Source organism: Cupressus sempervirens, chromosome 7 (assembly GCF_028749045.1).
Source record: "Cupressus sempervirens isolate cs-2001-9-10 chromosome 7, ASM2874904v1, whole genome shotgun sequence".
Lineage (NCBI taxonomy): Eukaryota > Viridiplantae > Streptophyta > Pinopsida > Cupressales > Cupressaceae > Cupressus > Cupressus sempervirens.
Genome location: NC_143124.1, coordinates 799,056,318 through 799,081,528, shown reverse-complemented (window position 1 = coordinate 799,081,528; position 25,211 = coordinate 799,056,318). Strand labels below are relative to the sequence as shown.

The 25,211-nt window shown below is 34.7% G+C and overlaps 1 protein-coding gene across 1 annotated transcript; it reads left to right on the top strand.

Moving 5' to 3' along the window:
* Positions 1-20,406: 20,406 nt before the first annotated feature.
* Positions 20,407-23,472, top strand: LOC149549780 (L-ascorbate oxidase-like). Its single transcript, XM_089794369.1, has 3 exons — positions 20,407-20,438; positions 20,536-20,710; positions 22,828-23,472. Exons 1-3 carry the CDS (start codon positions 20,407-20,409, stop codon positions 23,470-23,472), a joined length of 852 nt encoding a protein of 283 aa, XP_089650495.1.
* The last annotated feature ends 1,739 nt before the right edge of the window (positions 23,473-25,211 follow it).

Genomic DNA, 25,211 nt, shown 5'->3' with positions numbered 1-25,211 from the left:
ATTTTTAGAATTTTACTTCTAATTAATTGTATTGGCAATTTTGTTTCTGCATTGTTCTATGTAACTTTCATGAAGAAGAGAACAAGAAAAAATAAATTTATTATTGTACAAAATATATCTTTAATGGATGTGGCTACTAAATATGTTAATTACGAAAGAAAATCATAAGTCTAAATAGATGTCCTTAATGATAAGTACATTTATTGATTACAATTCTTAATCATTGCAATAAAAATTGCATTAGCATTATTAAAAATTCAACAATATATAATGTTCTCACATCATCATGGAGAAATAATTTCCATAAAATTTATTGTTATATATTCTTTCACACTTTTTACATCATCTAAATAATTGTGTTGGGAATTATAATTTCCCTTTCATGAATTAAATTTTTTCCATTATTTGAGTCATTTGTATAACACATATCCCAAATTTGACTATACTTGTACTCCAAATACTCCAACACTACACCTAAATCTCATACTTCCCTTAACCATGTCCCTTATTTTAGTGTAACATTTAAACACTTATTAACCCTAACCATAACATCGAGTGTCATATAAATGAAATTGTAAACCTTGGATCCTAACTCTAACTCTTACTCTATATATGACTATACTAAGCATTTAGTAAATTATATACCTTAACCTAACCCTATATGTATTAGATACTAGAAATAATATTATATTTTTAATAAGTGGAAAAAAAAAATTATATATATATATATATATATATATATATAGAGAGAGAGAGAGAGAGAGAGAGAGAGAGAGAGAGAGAGAGAGAGAGATTAGGGGTGTATCTAGAGATTAGAGAGAGGGATTAGGGGGCGTATCTAGAGACTAGAGATAGAGAGAGATTAGAGGGTATATTTAGATAGGGGGAGATATTAATTGGTGTAGTTAGAGAGTAGAGAGAGAGAGAGAGAGAGAGAGAGAGAGAGAGAGAGAGAGGATGGGAGAGGGAGGGATTACATTATTAAAAAGGTTAATAACTTGTATCACAATAGCACTAATCATGGGTACTATAATAGAACTAATGCACATAACAATTTAACCTAACAATTACCCTAACACTAAGGTAAACTGTAATAATAGCACTAACATCAACTATAATATGATTAATAACCTAGAAATAACCTTAACCGCAATAATAACACAAATCTGAACTCTATCTCTAATTCTAACTCTAACTCTAAATCTGACTCTGACTCTTACCCTAACCCTAACCCTAATCCTAACCCTAACCCTAACTCTAACTCTAACTCTAATTCTACCCCTAACCCTAACCTTAACCCTTTATAACCCTAACTCTATACTTAATTCTAACCCTAACCCTGAGCCTTACTATAACCCTAATCCTAAGTATTATTCTAACTCTAATGCTAATTTTAACCCTAAACCTAACCCTAATTTTAACCCATATTCTAACTCTAACCCTAACTCTAACTCCAACTCTATCTCTGACCCTAAACCTACCCCTAATTCTAAGCCTAACACTAACTCTAACTCTAACCCTAACTATAACTATAACTCTAACTCTAATTGTAACCCTAACCCTAACCCTAACCCTAACCCTAACCCTACCCATCATCCTAACCCTAACACTATATATAATACTAAGCCTAACCCTAACACTATATGTAACTCTGACTCTAACCCTAACACTAATTCTAATCCTAACCCCAACCCTAATTCTAACCCTAAATCTAACCCTAACTCTAACCCTAAATCTAACCCTAACTCCAACTCTATCTCTAACTTTAATTGTAACTCTAACTTGATCCCTAACTCTAACTCTAATTCTAACCCTAACCCTAACCCTAACCCTAGCCTCAATTCTAGCCCTAATTCTAACACTAACACTAACCCTAACTCTAACACTAACACTAACACTAATTATAACCCTAACCCTAATGCCAAACATAACTCTAACTGTAACCCTTGTGCTAACCCTAACCCTAATTCTGACCCTAACTCTATCTAACCCTTCTTCTAACTCTAATTCTAATTCTAACTCTAACTCTAGCTCAAACCCTAACTCTAAATCTAACCCTAACCCTAACCCTAATTCTAAGCCTAACTTTAATTCTAACCCTAACACTAATTCTTACCCTTACCCTAACCCTAACTCTAACTCAATCTCTAACCCTAATTATATTTGTAATCCTAATTCTAACCCCAACCCTAACTCTAATCCTAACTCTAACTCTAACTATAGCTCTAATTCTACCCCTAACCCTAACCTATATATCTCTAACTCTAATCCTAATTCTAACCCTAATCCCAATTCTAACCCTAACCCCAACTCTATCTCTAACTTAAACTCTAACTTGAACCCTAACTCTAACTCTAACACTAATTGTAACCCTAACCCTAATGCTAACCCTAACGCTAACCATAACCCTAACACTAACCCTAACCCTAACTCTAACACTAATTCTAACCCTTAACTTATTTCTAACCCTAAATATAACCCTAACCCTAACTCTTACTCTAACTCTAACTCTAACTCTAACCCTAAGTATTTTTCTAACCCTAACCCTAACCCTAATTGTATTTACAACCCTATTTCTAAACCTCACCCTAATTCTTACCCTTACCCTAACCCTAACTCTAACTCTAATCCTAACTATATTTGTAACCCTAATTCTAACCTTAACCCTAATCCTAACTCTAACTCTAATTCTAAACCTAAGCCTAACTCTAACCCTAACCCTAAGTCTAGCCCTCACCCTGACTCTAGCTCTAATTGTAACCTTAACCCTAACAATAACCCTAAATCTAATCCTAACTCTAATTCAAACTCTATCCCTCACCCTAATTTTAATCCTAACTCTAACTCTAACCCTAACCCTAACCCTAACACTAACCTTAACCATAAACATAACTCTACCCCTAACTCTAACCCTAAATCTAACTCTACCATAATTGGAATCTAACCATAACCCTAACCCTAACTTTAATCCTATCTCAAACCTTAACCCTAACTGTAACTCTAACCTTAACCCTGACTCAAACCCTAACCCTAACCCTAACCCTATCCCCATTATAACCCTAACCATAACCATAACGATAACTCTAAACCTAACCTTAACCATGAGCATTACTCTAACCCTAACCTTGACCATAAACATAACTCTACCCCTAACTCTAACCCTAATTCTAACTCTACCATAATTGGACTCTAAACATAACCCTAACCCTAACCCTAACTATAAGCATAATTCTAACCCTAACCTGAACCATGAGTATAACTCTAACCCTAGATCTGACTCTACCACAATTGGACTCTAACCCTAACCCTAACCTTAATTTTAATGCTGACTCAAAACCTAACCCTAACTCTAACCTTAACCTTGACTCAAACCCTAACCCTAACCCTAACCCTAGCCTTATTATAACCCGAACCCTAACCCTAATCATAACCATAACCATAACTCTAACCCTGACCTTAACCATGACCATAACTCTAACTCTAACCTTAACCATGACCATAACTATAACCCTAACCTTAACCATACACATAACTCTAATCCAAACCTTAACCATAACTCTATCCCTAACCTTAACCATAGCTCAAACCCTAACCCTAACTCCAACCCTAACCCTAACCCTAATTCTATCCCTAAGGTCAACATTAACTGTAATGGTAACTTTGTCCCTAACCATATATCTACGTATGACTATAACATTTTATATTACAATATCCCAAAAAATAAAATATTTTTTTAAATCTAAATTAAACTTGTTATATTAAATTTTTAAAAATATTTGACTCAAATTCTAACCCTAACCCTAACCCTATCCCCACTATAACCCTAACCATAAACATAGTGATAACTCTAACCCTAACCTTAACCATGAGCATTACTCTAACCCTAACCTTAACCATAAACATAACTCTAACCATAATTCTAAATCTACCATAATTGGATTCTAGCCCTAACCCTAACCCTAACCCTAACTATAAGCATAACTCTAACCCTGACCTTAACCATGAGCATAACTCTAACCCTAGATCTGACTCTACCATTTTTGGACTCTAACCCTAACCCTAGCCTTAATTTTAATCCTATCTCAAACCCTAACCCTAACTCTAACCTTAATCTTGACTCAAACCTTATCCTAACCCTAACCCTAACCCTAATCATAACCATAACCATAACTCTAACCCTAACCTTAACCTTAACCATGACCATAACTCTAACCCTAACCTTAACCATAAACATAACTCTAATACAAACCTTAACCATAACTCTAACAATAACTATAAACATAACTTTATCCCTAACCTTAACCATAGCTCAAACCCTAACCCTAACTCTAACCCTAACCCTAATGCTAACCCTAACCCTAATGCTAACCCTAACCCTAATTTTATCCCTAAGGTTAACATTAACTGTAATGGTAACTTTGTCCCTAACCATATATCTACGTATGACTATAACATTTTACATTACAATATCCCAAAAATAAAATATACTTTTTTATCTAAATTAAACTCCTTATATTAAATTTTAAAAAATATTTTGAAGCATAATTTTATAGTAACGTCATACAACTCTAATTAAAATTAATTAACAATTTTATAGTAACCTTATCAAAATAAAAAATAAAAGGTAAATATTTTTCCTATTGCACCGTGATTGCCACTAGCTTATATATACCTCTATATATATTACGTCGAGAGTAATCGTTCTCCAAGAGCCTATTTTTATTTAATCCCAAAGTTATTTTAATCGAAGTTGGGATTTATGAAAATACAAATAGGCACCTCGAGAAAGATTACTCTCGACATAATATATATAGAGGTATATATAAGCTAGTAATTATTATAATACCAACGTGTTTTATCTATTTAGTATGTAATAATATGTACAAGATATTATTATTACTTGTCACACCAATTGTTTATCACATTGTAGTAGTATAAAGTTTGGGAAATAAATTATTTTTCACTTTCAAAAATAAATAGCAAAGTCTTAACTTGCAATTGTTCCAACCAATAAGACCATCAATAAATTTTTGCTATCAAATTATTGAAATTTTAGTATATGCCAGTACTAAGTACTATATAGATGAAGAAAGTGTTTGAAAAATAAAAATGTATGATTGGATAGAAGAAAAAATAAAATGTAGCTCAATGAATGCCATAGAATCCTACCTCTCGATAGGAACTAATAAAATAAATATTTTTGAAACCACCCGAACATTGGGTCGATAGGTTAGTTTTATTGTAATGCTTTTCTTTTTGTAACCTCTTGGTTATTTGTTGGTGTCTAGTTGTGCATTATGCTCTATCCTTTTCACTACAAATGTCATGGGCTTTTTCGAAACATCCCTTACATAAAAAAGGGTTTGTTTGGTTCGTGGAATTAAAGAAACTAGGATTTCTACAAACCTTGGTTTAGCCAAATCAAGGTTTTGCAAATCTTCATTCCGATTTTTGGGATTTTACTTGAACTATTTGTTTCACTCGGAAGATGCATGTGAAGACACATTTTTTATGTGTAAGCTTGGAGTTGAAGGCAAATTTCAAAAAATAGTCCAATCTATTGTTTTTACACTCCTTAAAAAACATAACCAGGTTTTGATTTTCAATTCCTACTTACTAATAGGAAGTTGGAAAACCTGGTTTTGAGGCAAAATTGGAAGTCCGGTATGCTAATTCCATTTTGCCAATTTTGAAACAAATGCAGAAAATTTCAAATTCGGATTTTGAAAAAGACAATTCCTATCATCTTCTAGGAACCAAACAGACCCTAAAAGATTTTGTTTATTTCTTGCAATTGAATGCTTTTGCCTTTATATATATTTTATAATATATTTGCTATTAATAAAATAAAAAAAGCTTACAATATAAAATTGCCATTTTTAAAAGTTTAAATGCAACTTTTGACACCAACCCTAAGTTAGTAGAAATACTAATTCTAAGTATTAATTAGAAGAAAAATTAATAAGTCTTAGTCAATTGAAAATTGTAGAAAATCAATAATTTGAATTTCTATATAATCTTTGGTCTTATATAATATATATGTGAACAACATTGTTAATAATTGTAGACATTTATCATAATAAAATGAATTGTAGTATATTAAATTTTAGTGTAATTAATTTTTTTAAAAATAAACATATACCTACAGTTTTGTATCTAAACTTGATAAATTGAATTACTTGTATAACAAAATATAAGTCGTCACCTTAGACATTTGACTTATGGTTCTTGAAGGCATTTAAGATCTTGCCATTAGAAAAATGTAGTTGTCAATATCTTTTGTGAGTGAGTGAGTGTGTGTGTGTGTGTGTGTGTGTGTGTGTGTGTGTGTGTGTGTGTGTGTGTGAAAGAGAGAGAGAGAGAGAGAGAGAGAGAGAGAGAGAGAGAAAGTTGACTATTAATACACTTTGAAGATTATTTTATGTAATTTCCAAATCCATTTTTCCTTACAGATCTAAGAGTGCAATAAATTATTTAACAAGGCACTCAATCACTTGATTTCCTTTCTAATTAAACAATGCTTATCTAAGATTAGTACATGTATCTAGGGCATGTCTCAAGGTCATGTGGTCAAAAAGCCAATAGGGAAATAACTAGTGTCATTAAATGACATTTTTTTACTTAAATTATATTTATATTTAATTTAGAAATGGTGGTGGCCATCTTCCCTAAAGCTAGACAAGCTTATAATTTTATTAAATGTGGAGAGCAGATGAATCTATGAGAGCTCGGGGCTCATTCCAAGATAGAGGAATATTTGAGAGTGCAAGATATGCACTTTCAAATTATTAAATCTTGTCCATTCTTTGTAGGGTTACTACAAATTTATCATATATGTTCCATGGTGCTTTTATGTTGATGAGTTTGGGCCAAAAAATTGGAGAGGGTCATTCACAAAACACTAATTAGGAGACATCGCAACATCACATTGCATAGAAAGATTTTAAAGGTAACTAATGAAACAATCATATTTTGCAAATGCTTGTTACTTAGGCTAAGTAGTCTTAGTATGAAAAAATTCAAGAGAAACAAGAGGACATGGATAGGAGGAAACATCCAATAGTAAATCGGGGTTTGGTAACCTTTTACTTTTTACTATAGTTACCCCTAGTAATTAATAATTCTTCATAGCAATACATACGTAAAATAACCTTTAGAAAAGTAATTGGACCTCCAATATATGTTTGATATTTCAATTAAGGTACCAAACTATCTGATTTTTGTTGTTGTTCTCATTTGTGACTTAAATATAGGTTTCATCTTCTCACTAAATAACAATCCACTCTATAGAAGGTGTTACTTACTACTAGGTATAAATTGAACCATTATTGGGGTTCCTAGTGTTCAATATTGGGTGACACCTTTTTTGGTCACTTTATGATCTATACGCATACATAATAGCTTCTATAGGGTGGATCATTATTGGTGAGAAGCTGAAACTTTATCTTTAAGCAATTAAGTTGCATATGAGAACACCAACAAAAATGGGCTAATTTGACATTGTTTGGTACCTCAATTATTGAATGCACAAGGTTTTCTATAGCCACTACTAGGTATCTTCCCCTATTTAAATGGCTAGACAATTCATAAAATCTTAGTCAAAGTTGTGAGAAAAAGGTTATGCAAGAGATTTTTTTAAATTAACTTTGTGTTATAGTTAGCTAAAATTTTAAGGCCATCAAGAGTACCTTTTTAACATTAGCTTCCATTGTTTCTTCCATCTTCATTCTAAAGTATATTGGAGAAGACCATTGTGAAGAAGTTAGTTAAGGTATTAATCAAGGCATTAAAAATTGAGGAACTACCATTGGGTTGATGTGAACCAATATGTGCTTGAATGATTTCTTTATTATTGAATGAAAGCAAGCCCTTGGAAAGATGAGCACATGGTTTAGAATAGTTAGCTATGTGGGATCTATAATTGAGATACTCTAGGCACAATTGACAACTTTAATTAGCTCATTAAAATGTTGGTAGGGACCTTCATAAGTGTCTTGTCCATTTTGTATTTTGGAAAGCTTTACTTTATAAAGGGACAAAGAGGCATAAGATTTACACAAGATGATGATGTTTTGTTGTTAGGATGCTTGTTCATTGGGGTGAAAGGGTTGATCCAAAATTAATGATACCTCCTATTCTAATGTTGTACATTCTGATGAATTGTAGTCATTGATAAAGAATGCCAATTTCAATAAAAATGAGTATTAATTCAAAAATAATAATTGTATTTATGGTTTCTCCCAAGATTATGATCGCCTTTTGATTCAGTAAAGTCAAATTATGCCTTGTGGACCCTATTGGGGAACTTATTGCTCCATGCTTGCAACTTTATTTACATCTTTATTGGAGATTTCCCCTCCTTCTTCCCCTTGTAATGGGAATTTGGATGACAATATTGCTTGAATTGTACTTTGTAAATGGAGGGAAGGTATTTCTTCTTCCTATTCCCCAACCCTTAGTCAAGTTTTAGGCGAAAGATGCACCCACTCTTTATGTGGGTTGTTTGTAGTTTTTCTCATATTTTGTAAGTGGTTTTTTGATGCCATCTTTTGCTCTATAGTTGGGGCCTTTTGTCCTAAAGGGTTCAATACAGTAATCTGTTGCTTTGCTTTAAAAAATAATTATAATTTTTTCATTAGATTGTGTAATCATTCTTAGATATTTCTTTTTAAAAAATTGACTTAATTAGTAATATTAATAATATTGTATATCTTCATTGCTTATGTTTTTCTCAAGATATGGGTAACACTTTGATATTTTATTAAAATAATTGTGTATGGCATGTTTTTGATTGCTTAATGGTTTGTATTTTTTTCTTTTATATGATGTTGTGGTATCCTTGCAACCCAACCTAATACTCAACTTGCCTTGCTTTGGTCTTATAGTCAAGTTGAGTGAGGAAGGGGTGAGTTGGGGTGAGACTAATCCTCTAGGGATATACCAAGCAAATTGCAAACTAGGTGCATTAGGTAAGTCTAGGCTTTTCTTTCAAGCTTGAGACCATTGGAGAGAAAACCCAAGGCCCAAGCCACAACTTGGATACATGTGCATGATTTATATTTTTTTAATAGTTGGTTGGTTTCTTTTCAAATATTTCTTTGAGCTTCTCTAAAGGAAAGTTTCTTCTTATAGTATAAAAATGTTAGGAAAATGACCAACTTAAAAAGAGAGCTCTGTTTTAAAACTCTCTGCATTTTAGGCTCTACAAAACCAAGGTGGGTTTCCTTTTTCATGACATTGTTTTAATATACTTCAAGTTATGTAGATGCAAAATCATATGAAAATTTTACACAAGGTGTGGATTGATAAGATACAACTTAATCTCAAAACCCTCTTATATTCTTTTAATTAGAATGCGAAATGTAGAAGAATTTAAAAATTAATTGTAAAATAGACTTTGTATTTTTTAGATCAGATTTTTTCAATTTCAAATGAGAAACTCAACTAAATCAATATATCATCCATTATAAAGCGTAAGAATTTGCCTAAGGGAAAAATTCAACTAGGAACTAAGAACTCAAACACAAGCACAACTGTAGACCAGAAAGAGAGAGTATGATTAGAATGATGATATATTCATTCAATATGCAATGTGTAAGTACACTAGGAGTGCCTGCATATAAAGGCCTCTGAGATACATCTAGAATGCCTTGTAATCAGCTACATGATATGTCATACAACCAGGCACATGTCCACCAGATATGGATTATCCTCCATTAAGCACGAAAGTAAGTATCGTGATGAGAGGATAACCCTACAAGCATGTGACATGCAAATCAGTGTTGTAGACACCATGTGCTAAAATAGAGTTGCATACTCCTATGTTGTCAACATGACAACTCAAAAAGGTGTGCAAACTCCTAAGTGTCTCACAAAATAAAATAATAAAATAATGCATTAACTTAAATAAACTTAAGTAAGTGTAAATAGTAAATATCTATTTACACCAACACCCCCCCTTAAGTGCAACTTAGGGGAACGCCCTTAAGCTTACGAAAACTAGGATGAAATACAAGATGGGTCCTAGCTACTAGGCCATATTAGGTACCCATGTACACAATGAAATGCAATCTCTCATAAAGCAAAGAAAGATAGAAAACCTCATGGGAAAAACCCTCCCCCAAAAAGAGAGATAAATAGGGATGCATGGATGGATGGAGTAATCAAGAACCCCCCATTACAACATGCATCTAGTATATACATAAGTGAAGAAGGAGAGAGACAAAACCTCATAAGGGAAAAAGTCCCCCCCATAAGAAAGAAGAGGAAGAGAGACAAGGTAGTCCCCCCACCCCCAAAATGAAGAATGCTTGTCAGTGAAAGCCGCTTCAAGGAAGAAGCTGGTTCAAGAGTGTTGAATGATGTTCCTCCCCTTTGGAAGAAACAAAGGAAAAGGTACAATCCCAAAGATGTATGGTGGCCCTGAAACCTACTCAAGTATCCCTGTGCTGACGTTGATGTTCACCCCTTCCAATTGTGCTGAAAAGAACGAATGCAGATCTGGCAAGGATATTTGTTGAACCTATTCCAATAAACCATCTATCTCCTCAACTAACAAAGAGACCTCCTTCAATTGTTGTACATAAGTATCCGCAATCATGCCAACCTATGAAGATTGATCATGTAGAGAATGGACATGAGGGTTAGAGTGAGCCCTCGCAAAAATTGTAGAAGGATCATCATCATCAATGAGAAGATGTAAATCCTCAAGGTTGTCTCCCAAGTCAACTAAAGCTGGAGTTGGAAGATGAGATGTACCATGCTATGTTGGACCTTTCACTGTGACAATATAAGCATGTGGACTGCATTGATGATGTGACCTCTCACTGCAACTGTCGATAAAACTCCACATTTCTAAATTTGTTGAAGCATTATCGTTGGTGTCACTATCATTTTCCACTGTGTATGATGTGCAGAGAGGATTAGAAGATAAGTTGGGTGAACTTTCCTCAAAGTGAACATCCTTCTCCACAAAAATCTCATGAGTCTCTGGATCCATAAGTCTACAAGCCTTCACATTGTCTTCATAACCTATGAAAGTACAAGTCCTAGGTGTCGGTGCCTTGCAATCCATGGAAGATAGGTTAGCCCATGCTGGACAACCAAAGACTCTAAAGTGACTCACAACTAGTTTTCTGTTGCACCATGCCTCAAAAGGAGTCTTCCCGTCTAAGGCATTATGAGGAGACCTATTAAGTATGTGAGTAGCACTGCTAATGGCTTCAACTTCTAATGTAGGATCAAGAGACTTTGCCTTTATCATGCAACTTTCCATGGTCTTGAGAGTCCTAATCCTTATAGCTGCAACATTTGTCTTGTGTGGACTAAATGTTGGTGGGTTATGAAGATCGATTCCCTCAAGTTTGCAAAAGTCCTTAAGTCTTCTATCCACATATTTGTTCTCATTGTCCACCTGTAGAACCTTGATGGCTTTCCTTGACTTGTGTTCAACATGAGTCTTGAAGTCTTGAAGCTTATGGACCACTTCACTCTTATGATGAAGGAAGTAGACCCAAGTGAATCTCGAAAAGTCATCAACAAATGTAAGGATGTAGTGGCCTTGGCTGACTGAAGTCACTGCAAAGGGTCCTATTAAAACCATGTGAACTACCTGAAGAACAACTAGAGCTCATGAAGACTTCCTTTTATCATACTTCTCCTCGAGATACATATCTACTGAACATGATGAACACTTTCCCTTAGAAAAGTTGATGTTAGGTAGACCTTTGACCGTGTGTTTTGAGCAAAGTTGCCAAAGATGGTGGAAGGCAATGTGACCAAACCGCTCATGTCATAGGTTGATGTGTGAAGTAGAGTGAGTCAAAAAGGCTTAAGAAGGAGAGTTAGGCACAAAATGGGAGAAGGAATAAAGCCTCTTGTCATCATTGAATTTCCCCACTGCAACCAATGAATCATCTCTAAGACTTTGCACCATCACTAAATCTGGAAGGAACTCAACTTTGTGACCATCTCTAAGGTGAGTGACTTGGTAAACTGAAAGGAGATTGGAGTTAACGTTTGCAATGTAGAGAACATCTTTGAATTCCCCATTTTTCATTTCCACATGTCCTTTCCCTTCAACTTCCATTTTAGTATCATCTCCCATGAAGATGTGTGGTACCTTTGATTGCTTCAATGAAGAAAAGTCTCCCTTTGAAGAACCCATGTGGTAAGAGGCACCAGAGTCAAGTATCCATTCTGAAGAAGAACTTGTATTTTCCATAAGTGCTTGACCTTTACCCTTTGAAGAGGTTGGAGTTGAATCCTTGGAAGTACCTGGCACTTGAATCTTTTTCTTCCTAAGTAGATTTTCTAACTCATTGATTATTTTTGTCTTGCAATGATGCTCATCATGATTTGGCTTTTTGCAGTATGCACAAAAGAGTTTGTCCTTCTTTTCATTACTTCTCTTCTTGTTGGAAGAAGAACCACCTTTTTGTGAGGAGGATTGTTGTGTCTCTGTTAGAAAGGTTAATCTTTCCTTGGATATATTTTAATTGGGATATTCCAAGGGTCCCTACATGTAGTTTGTCCACTTGTACACATGTGGAGGACATGTCATTGTTTGTCCTTTATTCCACATGTAAGGAAAACTCTTGTTTATTTCTTTATTTAGTTTATCCTCCTTAAGAGGATTGTGACACTTTGCACACACCTATTATGAATGTGGCATTCATAGAAATGGGAGTTACAAATGCAACTCCTCTCTCATCTCTATATAAGAGATGCTCCTCCTTCTTTCTTCATAACTACATACCACTCTAAGCACTTGATGTTATTGTATTGAGCTACTTTTGCTCCAACACTCTCTCTCTCTCTCTTCTTTAGGCATTTGCCTTCATTCATAATAACTCACAAGGGGTTTTCTTTGCTTTCCCCTTATAAATCCTTGTCTCCATTGTTGAACCATCTTGGTGTATGCTCTTGGAGTTGCTTATCTTATGGTAACATTGTTTCACACTTAACTTACTTGGATTGTTTCTCGTTCCTTGCTCAACATTATCATTTCTTACATGGTATCAGAGCTTGGTTATCTAATCCTTGTTTTAAGTTTTGTGGTGAAGGTTGCCATTCATTGGAGCACACCTTATTTGGAGACGTTATTGAGAGAAGAAGATTGTGTTGTGATTTTAGCTCTTTTTAACTAATCTTGTGCATGCAAGCTTCATTTTTTACTAACCCTCTTTGGAAGGCTTGCCGCCAAAGGGTTTTCTTGCAAAGCTTCATATTTTTTTACTAACCCTCTTTGGAAGGCTTGCCGCCAAAGGGTTTTCTTGTAAAGCTTCATATTTTTTCACTAACCCTCTTTGGAAGGCTTGCTGCCAAAGGGTTTTCTTAGTAAATTTTAATTTTATTTTTTTGGTTTGTTTTGGACGGCATGCCGCCAAAACAAAACATATTACATTGGTAAAGCTTTTTATAAAAACTCAATAGTAAAGCTTTCTATCTCTCTACTTTTTCTTACTTCATTTATAAAAAAAAAAAAAAAAATTCTTTAGAAAAAATATATATATATATATATATATATTTTACTATATTGTGTTTTTTTAAAAACATAGTGCAAAGTTTTTTATATATAAAATAAAATTCATTTTTTTTAAATTTAGTTGGGCGGCCGCGCCACCCGCGCGCCACCCCGTGCCTCAGCGCGCAACCGCCGCCGATGGCACTGTCCCCATTTCTCCGCGCACAAGCGCCGCCGTTGCAGACTCGCGCAAACACCGCCGCCGGTCCCAACTTGCGCCGCCGCGCGCAAACACCGCCGCTGCCAGTACAGATCTGCACCTCTACGACCCCTGCCGCGCGCAACCGCCGCGCACTCTTGCGCCGCTCCCCACTCTGCTCACATTTTAAACCCCAACCACCGCTTCCGCCGCTACCTCGGCCCTCCGTTCGCCACGCGGCGACCACCGACCTCGGCCGCTCCCATTACGCGGTGACCACCGAATTCGGCCCTCCGTTTGCCACGCGGCAACCACTGACCTCCGCCCTCCTTTTGCCACGCGGCAGCCACCGACAGCTCCGCTCCACTTTCACATTTTTTTTAAAAAATCCTTCCCCCTCTTTCATAATTTTAAACCTTTTATGTTTTAAAATTTTGTTTTAATTCCAACTAATCCAACTTGTATTATATTAATTTTTTAATTGTTTAATAAATTAATTTTTTAATTTTCTCTATCACAATTAGTTAAAATTAAAAGAAAATATTCTTAATCTTAAAAAAAAAAAACAAAAAAAACTAATTGTTTTTTCAAATAATAAAATTTAAATTTTTTTTTCTCTCATTTACCAACATTTTTTTGTTTTCAATCCATCTGATTTTCAAATTAAGGGCATTTATTTTTTTTTCAAAAAACCGAAGAATTTTTTTTCCTAATCATGTCAACATTAATTCCAGAAATCAAACTTAATTATTCTAATTATCATTCTTGGAAAAATCATATCTCATTTATTTTTCGTTTTAAACATCTCTTCGAAATAGCCACTGACCCTTCTCTTGAGCCCAGTTCAGCGGCTACTCAAGACGAGAAAGATACTTGGAAAGCTAAAAACGAAGAAGCTTTAGGGTTAATTGGTATTTCTATTATTCCTGATTTATATTTCTTAATTGCTCACTGTTCTAAAGCTCATGATGCATGGTCCATCTTGAAAACCAAGTATGACAGTGACGATGAATACCGCAAAATACAATTGCAAGATCAACTCGAAGATCTCAGGTATGCAGATTTTAAAGGTATGGATGAATTCCTCTTAAAATTTGATTCTCTTAAAAGTCAAATTATGGCTTTAGGTGTTCAATTAGAGGACATTCGTTTAATCCATCTTATTCTTAAAAAATGTCTTCCTAGACAATTTCAACAGTTTATAACCAATATTCATGCACAGCTTGCTATTCCTACTTTAACTTCTCAGTTAACTTATGTTATTTTTCAAACTTTATTAAGACAGGAAGAAGCTAAGCTAATTCAGTTTTCAACTAATAATTTTCGTTCCAATAATAATAATTACAAACAATCTACTTCTAATTCGAATAACACTAAATTTCATCCCAAATATAATAATACCCATCATCCTAATAATACTCGTAATACTAATAATCAAAGGAACCATTCCAATTCCAAACCTCATTGTTCTTATTGTGGCAAAGATGGTCACCTTGTCAATAACTATTTTAAAAAACAAAATGATAAAAAACCTATGAATCATAGTACCAATCATCAAACCACAAACCATAAAAAAGGTCATTCGACTAGTTCTAATCCTCGTCATGCTTTTACTTGTAGCTTTAATCTTTGTAAACCTTTAGAATGGATTGTTGATAGCGGTGCATCACAACATGTCACTTCTCATAAAGAAATTTTTGATTCCTTACAACCTGATATTGCTAACATTCCTATTCAGTTAGCTAATAATCAGACTTGTAAAGTTGAAGGACTAGGTAATGTTACTATTCCTAATGGTAAATTGCATGATGTTTTATATGTACCTGACTTGAAAACTAATCTACTTTCTGTTTCATAGCGATGTCAGAACTATAAAGTTGAATTCTACAAAGATACATGTTATATTATAGATCCTCAAACTCTCAAAGTGATTGCTTATGCTAAAATGGATAACGACAATTTGTTTAAATTCCATGAATTTGCTAGTTCACGATATTCTTTAGATACTTCTATTGATTTCAATATATGGCATGAAAGACTTGGTCATTTAAATTCTGATTATATTACTTTCATGCAAAAGCATAATATGGTTGATGGCTTACCTAACATTATTCCTTCCAAGATTGCCTGTACAGGTTGTATGAGTGGTAAGATGCATAGGGAGCCCTTTCCAAGTGGAAAATCATGGCGAGCAACTCATAAGTTGCATCTTGTCCATAGTGATCTTTTGGGTCCCATGGAGAATACCTCCATCCAAGGTTCTCGGTATGCACTTACCTTTGTTGATGATTTTTCTAGACGAACTTGGATCTATTTTTTGCATAGCAAGGATCAAGTTCTTGATATATTTATTGAATTTCAGTTATATGTTGAAAGGCAATCTGGGTATAAACTTAAAATTCTTAGAACTGATAATGGGAAGGAATATGTGAATACTGCTTTTCATTCTTATTTGAAATCGTGTGGAATTAAGCACGAGCTTACTATTCCTTATACACCACAACAAAATGGTGTAGCGGAAAGAAAGCATCGGACCATTGTTGAAATGGCTCGAAGCATGTTGCATGCTAAGAATTTGCATTATAAATTTTGGGCTGAAGCCATGTTTTGTGCAACTTATATTCTTAATCGGACTCCTACCAAAGCTCTCAAGGCTATCACTCCAGAAGAGGCTTGGTCTGGTAGGAAACCGAATTTACATCATTTACGGATATTTGGTTCTATTGCTTATGTTCATACGCCTAAACAGAAAAGGCATAAATTAGATGCTAAGTCATCTCCTTATATGTTTGTTGGCTATGATGAAAACACTAAGGGTTATCGTGTTTATGATTCCACTACTAACAAAGTTCAAGTTGCTAGAGATGTTTGTATTGCAGAAAATGGAGTTCATGATTTCTCTACTACAACGGATGAAGAATTCAGTGGCACTAAAATTGTGCTAGTGGAGGACCAACCTCCTTCTCTTAACCCTACTCTTTCTCTTAATCAAGTACCACCGGTTATTTATGCTCCTACATCTCATGATACTCAAATAGATACTAATGATACTTTTCTTACTCATGATTCTTCCTCTAGTGATAATTCCATTACAACTAAACGTAAACCTAAATGGGCTCAAAATCTCATCAATGAAGCTGATGATTATATTTCCAAATTTGGTGGAATTAAACATAGAAGGATTAATTATTGTAATTATGCTTTGATGACTACTATTATGAATTCTAACGATCCTAAGTCTTTTGATCAAGCTAACTCTCAACCTCATTGGCAGAAAGCCATGCAAGAGGAATATGATTCGTTACTTGCTAATCACACTTGGGACTTAGTCACCTTACCTCTTGGCAAAAATCTAGTTTCATGTAAATGGTTATATAAAACAAAATTGAATACCAATAATGAAATTAGTAAGTTTAAAGCTAGACTAGTTGCTAGAGGTTTTTCCCAAATTGAAGGCTTAGACTATAATGAAACCTTTGCACCTGTTGCTAAAATGCCTACTATAAAATTAGTTCTTGCTTTAGCATCTAAAATGAATTGGCCCATTCATCAAATGGATGTTAAAAGTGCCTTCTTAAATGGTGAGTTACATGAAGAAATCTATATGGCTCAACCTCCTAGATTTGTTAAGGAAGGTAGTGAAAATCTAGTTTGCAAATTGAACAAATCTATTTATGGTCTTAAACAATCACCTAGAGAATGGTATTCTCAAATTAATTCTTTCTTCATTTCTCAAGGTTTTACTAGAAGCAAAAATGATCCTAATTTGTATATTAAACATACTAACGATGATATTATCATTGTTATTGTTTATGTAGATGATTTAATTCTCACTTCTAGTTTAGACATTTTGATTTCTGATATCAAATTCCAACTTAAACAAAAATTTCAAATGACCGACTTAGGTATCTTACATTACTTCTTAGGTATGCAAATTTTTCAAACTCCTAATGGTATCTTTGTTTCTCAAAGCAAGTATGCTTATGATCTTTTAGAAAAATTTAAGATGAATGACTCTAACCATGTTTCAATTCCATGTGAATTAGGAACTAAATTAATGAATGATATGAATACTCCTTTTGTTGATGAAACTTTGTATAGACAGTTAGTAGGAAGTTTAAATTATTTAACTCTTACTAGACCTAATATTGCTTATAGTGTTGGTTTAGTGTCTCGCTTTATGTCTAAACCTCAACAAACTCATTTTAAAGTTGCTAAACGCATCTTAAGGTATATTAAAGGAACTATTAATATAGGCTTATTTTATGATCCAAACTCTGAATTTATTTTACATGGCTATATTGATTCCGATCTAGGTGGAGATCCCAATGATGGGAAATCCACTTGTGGTTATTTTTTCTTTGTTGGTTCAGGTCCAATTTCTTGGAAAAGCAAAAAGGAACACTCTATTTCCCTATGCTCAACTGAAGCTGAATACAAAGGTTGTACCAATGCAGCTAAGGAAGCCTTGTGGATTCAAAGACTTCTTAATGATTTCGGTCTACCTCAACAATTACCTACACCTATACATTGTGACAATCAAAGTGCTATTGCCTTGGCAAAGAATCCAGTGTATCATGCCCGCACCAAACATATTTCACTTCAACATCACTTCATTCGAGAACAAGTTGAAGAAAATCAAATTATTCTTCTTTATTGTAAAGGAGAAGATCAAGTGGCTGATATTTTAACCAAACCACTTTCTAAAGAGAGATTTCAGTTCCATTGTAAAAATTTGGGTTTACAACCCGTTGAAGTAAACTCCCCAAGTAAAGATTAAGGGGGGGTGTTAGAAAGGTTAATCTTTCCTTGGATATATTTTAATTGGGATATTCCAAGGGTCCCTACATGTAGTTTGTCCACTTGTACACATGTGGAGGACATGTCATTGTTTGTCCTTTATTCCACATGTAAGGACAACTCTTGTTTATTTCTTTATTTAGTTTATCCTCCTTAAGAGGATTGTGACACTTTGCACACACCTATTATGAATGTGGCATTCATAGAAATGGGAGTTACAAATGCAACTCCTCTCTCATCTCTATATAAGAGATGCTCCTCCTTCTTTCTTCATAACTACATACCACTCTAAGCACTTGATGTTATTGTATTGAGCTACTTTTGCTCCAACACACTCTCTCTCTCTTCTTTAGGCATTTGCCTTCATTCATAATAACTCACAAGGGGTTTTCTTTGCTTTCCCCTTATAAATCCTTGTCTCCATTGTTGAACCATCTTGGTGTATGCTCTTGGAGTTGCTTATCTTATGGTAACATTGTTTCACACTTAACTTACTTGGATTGTTTCTCGTTCCTTGCTCAACATTATCATTTCTTACAGTCTCAGATTGTGATTTTTTCTTCCACTACTTCTTGTTGTTGTTGCTTTTCCCTCCTTGACTTGTTTGGTGCTCATCACTAGCCACCAAGGCTTTGGTCTTTGATGACTTGAGAAGTCCTAAATCCATCAAGTGAGACTGTTTAAAAATCAACATTTCTGTGAATGCATCAAATGAAGGCTTCTGGTAAGAAGATCCCATGGTCAACCTGTGAGTATTAAAACTTGAAACAAATGAAGCATACTTTGAAGGTAGCCTCTTCAGGATGTGATGATAAATCAACTTTTCATCCTTCATGGAATTTCCACAATCTTTAAGAAGTGCCCTTTACTCATTGGCTTTGATGATGTAATCCTGAATTGTGTGAAAGTTCTTTGGATCCAAGAGAAGTAGATCATCCTCAATTTGAAACCCTTTTCTTCATCCACCTTACCATACAATGACTCAAGTTTATCCCAAGCTGCTTTGGATTCTTTACAATTGGCAATGTGAAACAAGAGATCTCTATGAACACAATTCCAGATAACTCTTAAAGCTTGTCAGTCTTGAGCTTTCCAATTAATGAGTTCTTTAGCATTAGTAGGTTTGGTAATTGTACCATCAACATAAAGACTATATCCTTTTTTCATTAATCTACTCCATGCAATATCTTTCCATGTAGAATAATTGTGTGAAGTTAGAGGTGGACTTTTAAAACCCATAATGCAAAAATGAAAAAAAAAAACAATAGAGAGACACAAAAACATAGTACACACTCCCCCCCCCCACTTTTCACTTAATCAAAAGACCCCCCCAAAAAAGATGCTTTTGGCACTTTATAAGTAGTGCATGTACAATGGGCCACTTGTCAAAATGAACAAAGTGGACTTTCTAATTTTGCTTTTACAACTACTTTTTGAGGCTCAAATCTATCACTAAGCATTGTAGCTCAAATGTACAACAATTCTGAAAGTAATCAAAGCTTTACAATGCAGAAAAAGTCCTAATTCTGAAAGTGAGAAATTTTTCCACACAACCATAGAATTTGACTTTAGATCTAGAAAGTAGACAAAAAAATATGCACTTTCAAAAAAATGGAACTTAAAAAAGTGACCAGATGTGCCCGTACGGAGCATTTGAAGTTGCAAAATACAGGATTATGCAGGTACAACCACCAAAAAATGTAATTTAAAAAAAAAAAATTGTACCAAAACCAAAAAACAACACCACCACTAGAAAATTTAGAAAATTCTACCCAATTTCAAAAAAAATTGCACATGAATCAGAGTCTGGATGTCCAAGTTATGGGCTCGCAAAGTTAGGCTACCAAATTGAAAAGCAATCTGGAGAGGGGTTTAGCAGAAAAATTTCATGGTTTAATTTGACGGTCAAATAGTCATCAGTGTGGTTAAAAATTGAGTGGAAATGACGGTCAGACAACAGTCAAATTTAACATGGTACTCTGCTAATATCAGTAAAAAATGGCCCCTACTGATGTGTCAGGCTAATGTGTCGTCTATACTGTACAACTATGTACATGTGGTAACCGTATAGTGTACGGACTGGGCATGTGGTGGTCTATGTGGAAATGATGTGGTTGGCTTATGTGGTAGAACAGGTGGCAGCCACGTATGCGCTGATGTGGGCGCTGACTAGGAGGCTGACTGGACACGTCGTGCTTACGTGGCAATGCCTGTTCACTGATGAGTCAGCAATGCTAACATGTCAGGTGGGAGTACAAGTGGTAGTCTGCTGCTGACGTGGCAACACGACTTACGTAGCACTATCTGTGGAAGATGTGTGTCAAATGCTATAGAAATCCACGTAGCGTTTCACAGTCTGCATGGGAGCGACACGTGTCACAAAAGCATGGGACTGGAGAAAGCAAAAAATAGCAATGACCAAAAAATTATTCCGCAATAAAAAATGATTCGCTATCGCCAGGAATCTTCAAACGTCGAGTTATAATGACTGGATGCTAGTTGCTAGGAAATTTCAAATCACACCTCGCCAGGAGAACATCACTGACCGAAGATCAAATAGCGATGCTGAAGTTGAATGGCACGGGTCAGATTTCTTCCAATGGTGCTGGAAAAAGGTTTAGTTCACTAGGTTTTGCAAAGTTTTATCCCACATCGATAGTGGGTTCAACATATATGTTGAATAAAATGTAAAGGCCGTAGGTCCAAGGTAAACACCTTCCAAGGTGTTTAAAGAATAAGGGGCACGACTTTGTAAACAAAGAGGCCACCAAGGAATATGGCTGCCAGTCGTGAAGTGGCCGGGAGTGTAATGTGCCACCCAGATTTGGTGGCCTAAAAATTGTAGAGTGCCCGCTACGTGTGCTGTGTGTAGTATGGCCACGGTGTATATGAAATATGCCTTGCGCCAAATAAAATATGCCACCAATAGCAGAGCTGGGGTATCATTGCCCAGTTCTGCTAAAAAAAATTCTCTGCCAGGTGCCCAAAGGGCAAATTTTTTTTTTGAGAATTCTAATGAAAATAATTGTAGAGATAAAAATATAGATCTGAAAAATTAATTAAATCTGCAAAAAAAGACCATACCCGAACTGCAAATTGGGGCCCTCAAGTTTCGATTTGCAAAAAAAATTTGCCTTACAGTTGACTTTGGGCCAAAGTAGCCAAGTTTATAGTTGATCTTCATCGAATTAGCATTTCGGACGCAATGGTGAGGTCAGATCTAGTTCTAGACACTCCCAATCAATGGTCTCAAATGGCTATGTGATGAGAAAATTTCCAATCTTTGATACCATCTGTAGTACTCTGGATTTAGGCTAAGGTGTTGAAGCAATCAATGGTCTCAAATGGCTATGTGATAAGAAAATCTCCAATCTTTGATACCATCTGTGATGAGAAAATCTCCAATCTGTAGTACTCTAGATTCAGCCTGAGGTGCTGAAGCAATCAATGGTCTCAAATGGCTATGTGATGAGATCTCCAATCTTTGATATCATGTAAGAATTTTCCTAAGGGAAAAATTCAACTAGGAATTAAGAATTCAAACACAAGCACAACTGTAGACCAGAAAGAGAAAGTGTGATAAGAATGACAATATGTTCATTTAATATGCAATGTGTAAGTAAACTAAGAGTGCCTGTATATAAAGGCCTCTGAGATACATCTAGAATGCCTCATAATCAGCTACATAATATGTCATACAACCAGGCACATGTCCACCAGATATGGTTTATCCTTCATTAAGCACGGAAGTAAGTGCGGCGATGAGAGGATAAGCCTACAAGGGTGTGACACGCAAATCAGTGTTGTAAACACTGTGCTAAAATAGAGTTGCGTGCTCCTGTGTTGTCAACATGACAGCTCAAAAAGGTGCAAACTCCTAAGTGTCTCACAAAATAAAATAATAAAATAATACATTAACCTAAGTAAACTTAAGTGTAAATAATAAATATGTATTTACACCAGCACAAAGTCTTGAATCTTGCAACCCATCTCAATCTAGACATTAATTCAACAGTTAATTAAATATTATTAAATTGCAATATTATAACCTACTACTAGCCAACAATGTTCTACAAATCGTTAATATAACAACAATTTTTTGTACATTCAATGAAATAAAAAATTCTCTTCAACATAAACTATGAGTTAAACATCTATTATGAAAAATGTACAAGAAATGTTTTTATTATTATTATTAGCCCATAGGCTATTATAGGTGAGCATCTCACACAGACCTATCTGATGCTTCAAAACAACTTGTTTTGTTTTTTTGAGGTGGTTTGGAGTTTTAAAAGTCAAATTAGATTTTCAAATAAGATCTCTGAATCAAATTGGATTTGCAAATCATTACCCATCTTTACAGCATAACAAAATATTTTGTGTGGCTAAGAAGTTTGGGACCCTAAAAGGACACGAAGAGCTTCCCCCGTTGCAGTCCAATAGGCGGCTCATCCTTCTCAACATACAGAAGAAGATCAAGTGGGCAATCAACAACATTTCATTGGTGACTCCTCCAACTCTGTACTTGGGCACCATGAAATACAAAATAAAGGGCGCCTATGACACCAACCCACCTCCGAACATCTACAGTCCCCGTGACTACGTCACCATTTCTCCTTCAAATCCTAATGCCGTCGAAGGAAACATCGTTTACGTCTTCAAATACAATTCTGTTGTGCATGTGATACTTGAGAATGCAAACACTCTGACTACCAACAATTCGGAAATCCATCCATGGCATCTCCATGGCCACGATTTTTGGATTCTTGGATATGGAGACGGTGTTTTCGACTCGAAAAAGGATCCTTTGAACTACAACATGGTAAATCTGCCACGACGAAATACAGTGGTAGTGTTTTTGTATGGATGGACAACCATTCGATTTAAGGCGGATAATACTGTTTGGTTGAATTCAAGATTGATTGCGGTGGGTTTAAATGAACGGCATTTACAGTCACAATTTTATCTAAACATTCATAAATTTTATCTAAACATTCATAAATATTAATCTTATCGATCCCTCCAATAGATAACATCAGTGATACGTACTAATATATATGTTATGTATTGAGTTTGCACCATGAATACTTGGAGATGTTGATTATAGATTTCCGCGGTTTGGTAATCACCTCCTCTTTGAACTTAGTTATTATCAGCATATGCTTAATCGCTAATTTATCTTATGATTAGCCTACAGATTGTAGGTAACTCAACTGTTATTCTCATCACAAACATTGGTTAATGATAGTTGTCTTTTACTATCCTTAATCAAAATTTATCAACATGGCACTAGTAATCAATATCCTTGATTTGTATTGTCTTTCCTTCTTCACATTCTTGATTCATCGTGTTGGCATACATCATTGATATCCCTTTCACGTTATGTAGGCTTCCAATATCATCAATGGTTGTTTAACACCTCTTGCACATGAGTTGATGTTTCTATTTATTATATTTTCATATCACATCATAGAATTGGTCTTTGTATCGATAAATCAAATACATCTCCTTCCTATAATCTCTAACTTACATAAAAATCAACGGTTCCTTTGTTATACCTCCAATTCATGTTGGAGTCATGTGATCATCATAGACTTAACTTAGTTGGCAATGCTCATTGTTGAGGCTATCATAGACCTTTTGATGTCATACTCATGGATGTCTTCAAAGTGATTTAGTTAATATGTTGTTAGAGATTCCATGGATACACATTAATTGTTGTATTTCTTCTTCATAGTATTGAGAATGATTGATATTAAAATTCTTCGATAGAGAGGTATCTTAGTTGTTTGCCCATTCCCTTCTTCTCTTTTCAACTATACTCGGTTAATTAATAGCGGAGGTTCATATAAATAAGTTTCACTTTTCAATTAAATTTTATTAAATCACATTATGGTTTTAGGCCTTGAATTAGGGGCATTACATATTGACATCCCATTTTGATTCTATTAGGATATCATATTATTAATCTCATTAAAAAATATATTGTCAATTAGTGTCAAAACGCTTAGTTATAATAAAAAGACAGTTACAACCAAGTCACTAGTACATGCAGTGTTAATTGAGCTCTCAAAGGATCCAAGCAAACAAGTTAACAATATGATGGTTCATAGTTGAGCTCTGATGGTGTCCTTTCTTTGATATCTCTCCTCTAAAGATAGGAATGGAACATTGGTCATCATCCCCGTCCCCCCCACCCAACCACAATGTTAAATTCCCACTAATTCTATTTTATAGAGTTTTTAGTCACCAATAAATCCAATGAGAGACAATCACATCGAATCTGAACAACCCCACTAATGTGCTTGGCTTCATGATGTTAGGTATAGTTGCAAACACACAAACAATTAAAAAACAATCTTATGAAAATCTAAATTTTTAGGGGTCATTTTGAATGCTTCATTAAAATGTATGTTGATATGGAATCTATTTGATGATGTTGACCATAAATCTTATGAATAAGTAGGGGACTTGCCAAATAAGCCATTCTAAATAATCTAGAGTGATTTGAAATTATTAAATAAGATTTTGAGAAGTGTGAAATTAGGGTGCTCATCCACTATGTTATCTCTATGTCTCATAGTCTATCTTTAGCCTCACAGACGTTAAAACCAATTTTTATTTTTCATTTAAGAACACCTAAATTAAACTATTTCAAATCAACAACGTTTAATTTTTTATTTTTGTAGTTTGAAGTTTCCTTCACTTTATATTAAACACCTAACAAATGTGTATGTGGACAACCAT

Bases quoted from the DNA above. Each gene is read 5' to 3' on its own strand.
- LOC149549780 (XM_089794369.1), top strand. From the start codon at position 20,407: ATGACGGTCAGACAACAGTCAAATTTAACATG. The intron at 20,439-20,535 runs GTACTCTGCTAA...GTAACCGTATAG, and splicing joins CAACAGTCAAATTTAACATG to TGTACGGACTGGGCATGTGG. The intron at 20,711-22,827 runs GTGGGAGTACAA...CCATCTTTACAG, and splicing joins CAGCAATGCTAACATGTCAG to CATAACAAAATATTTTGTGT.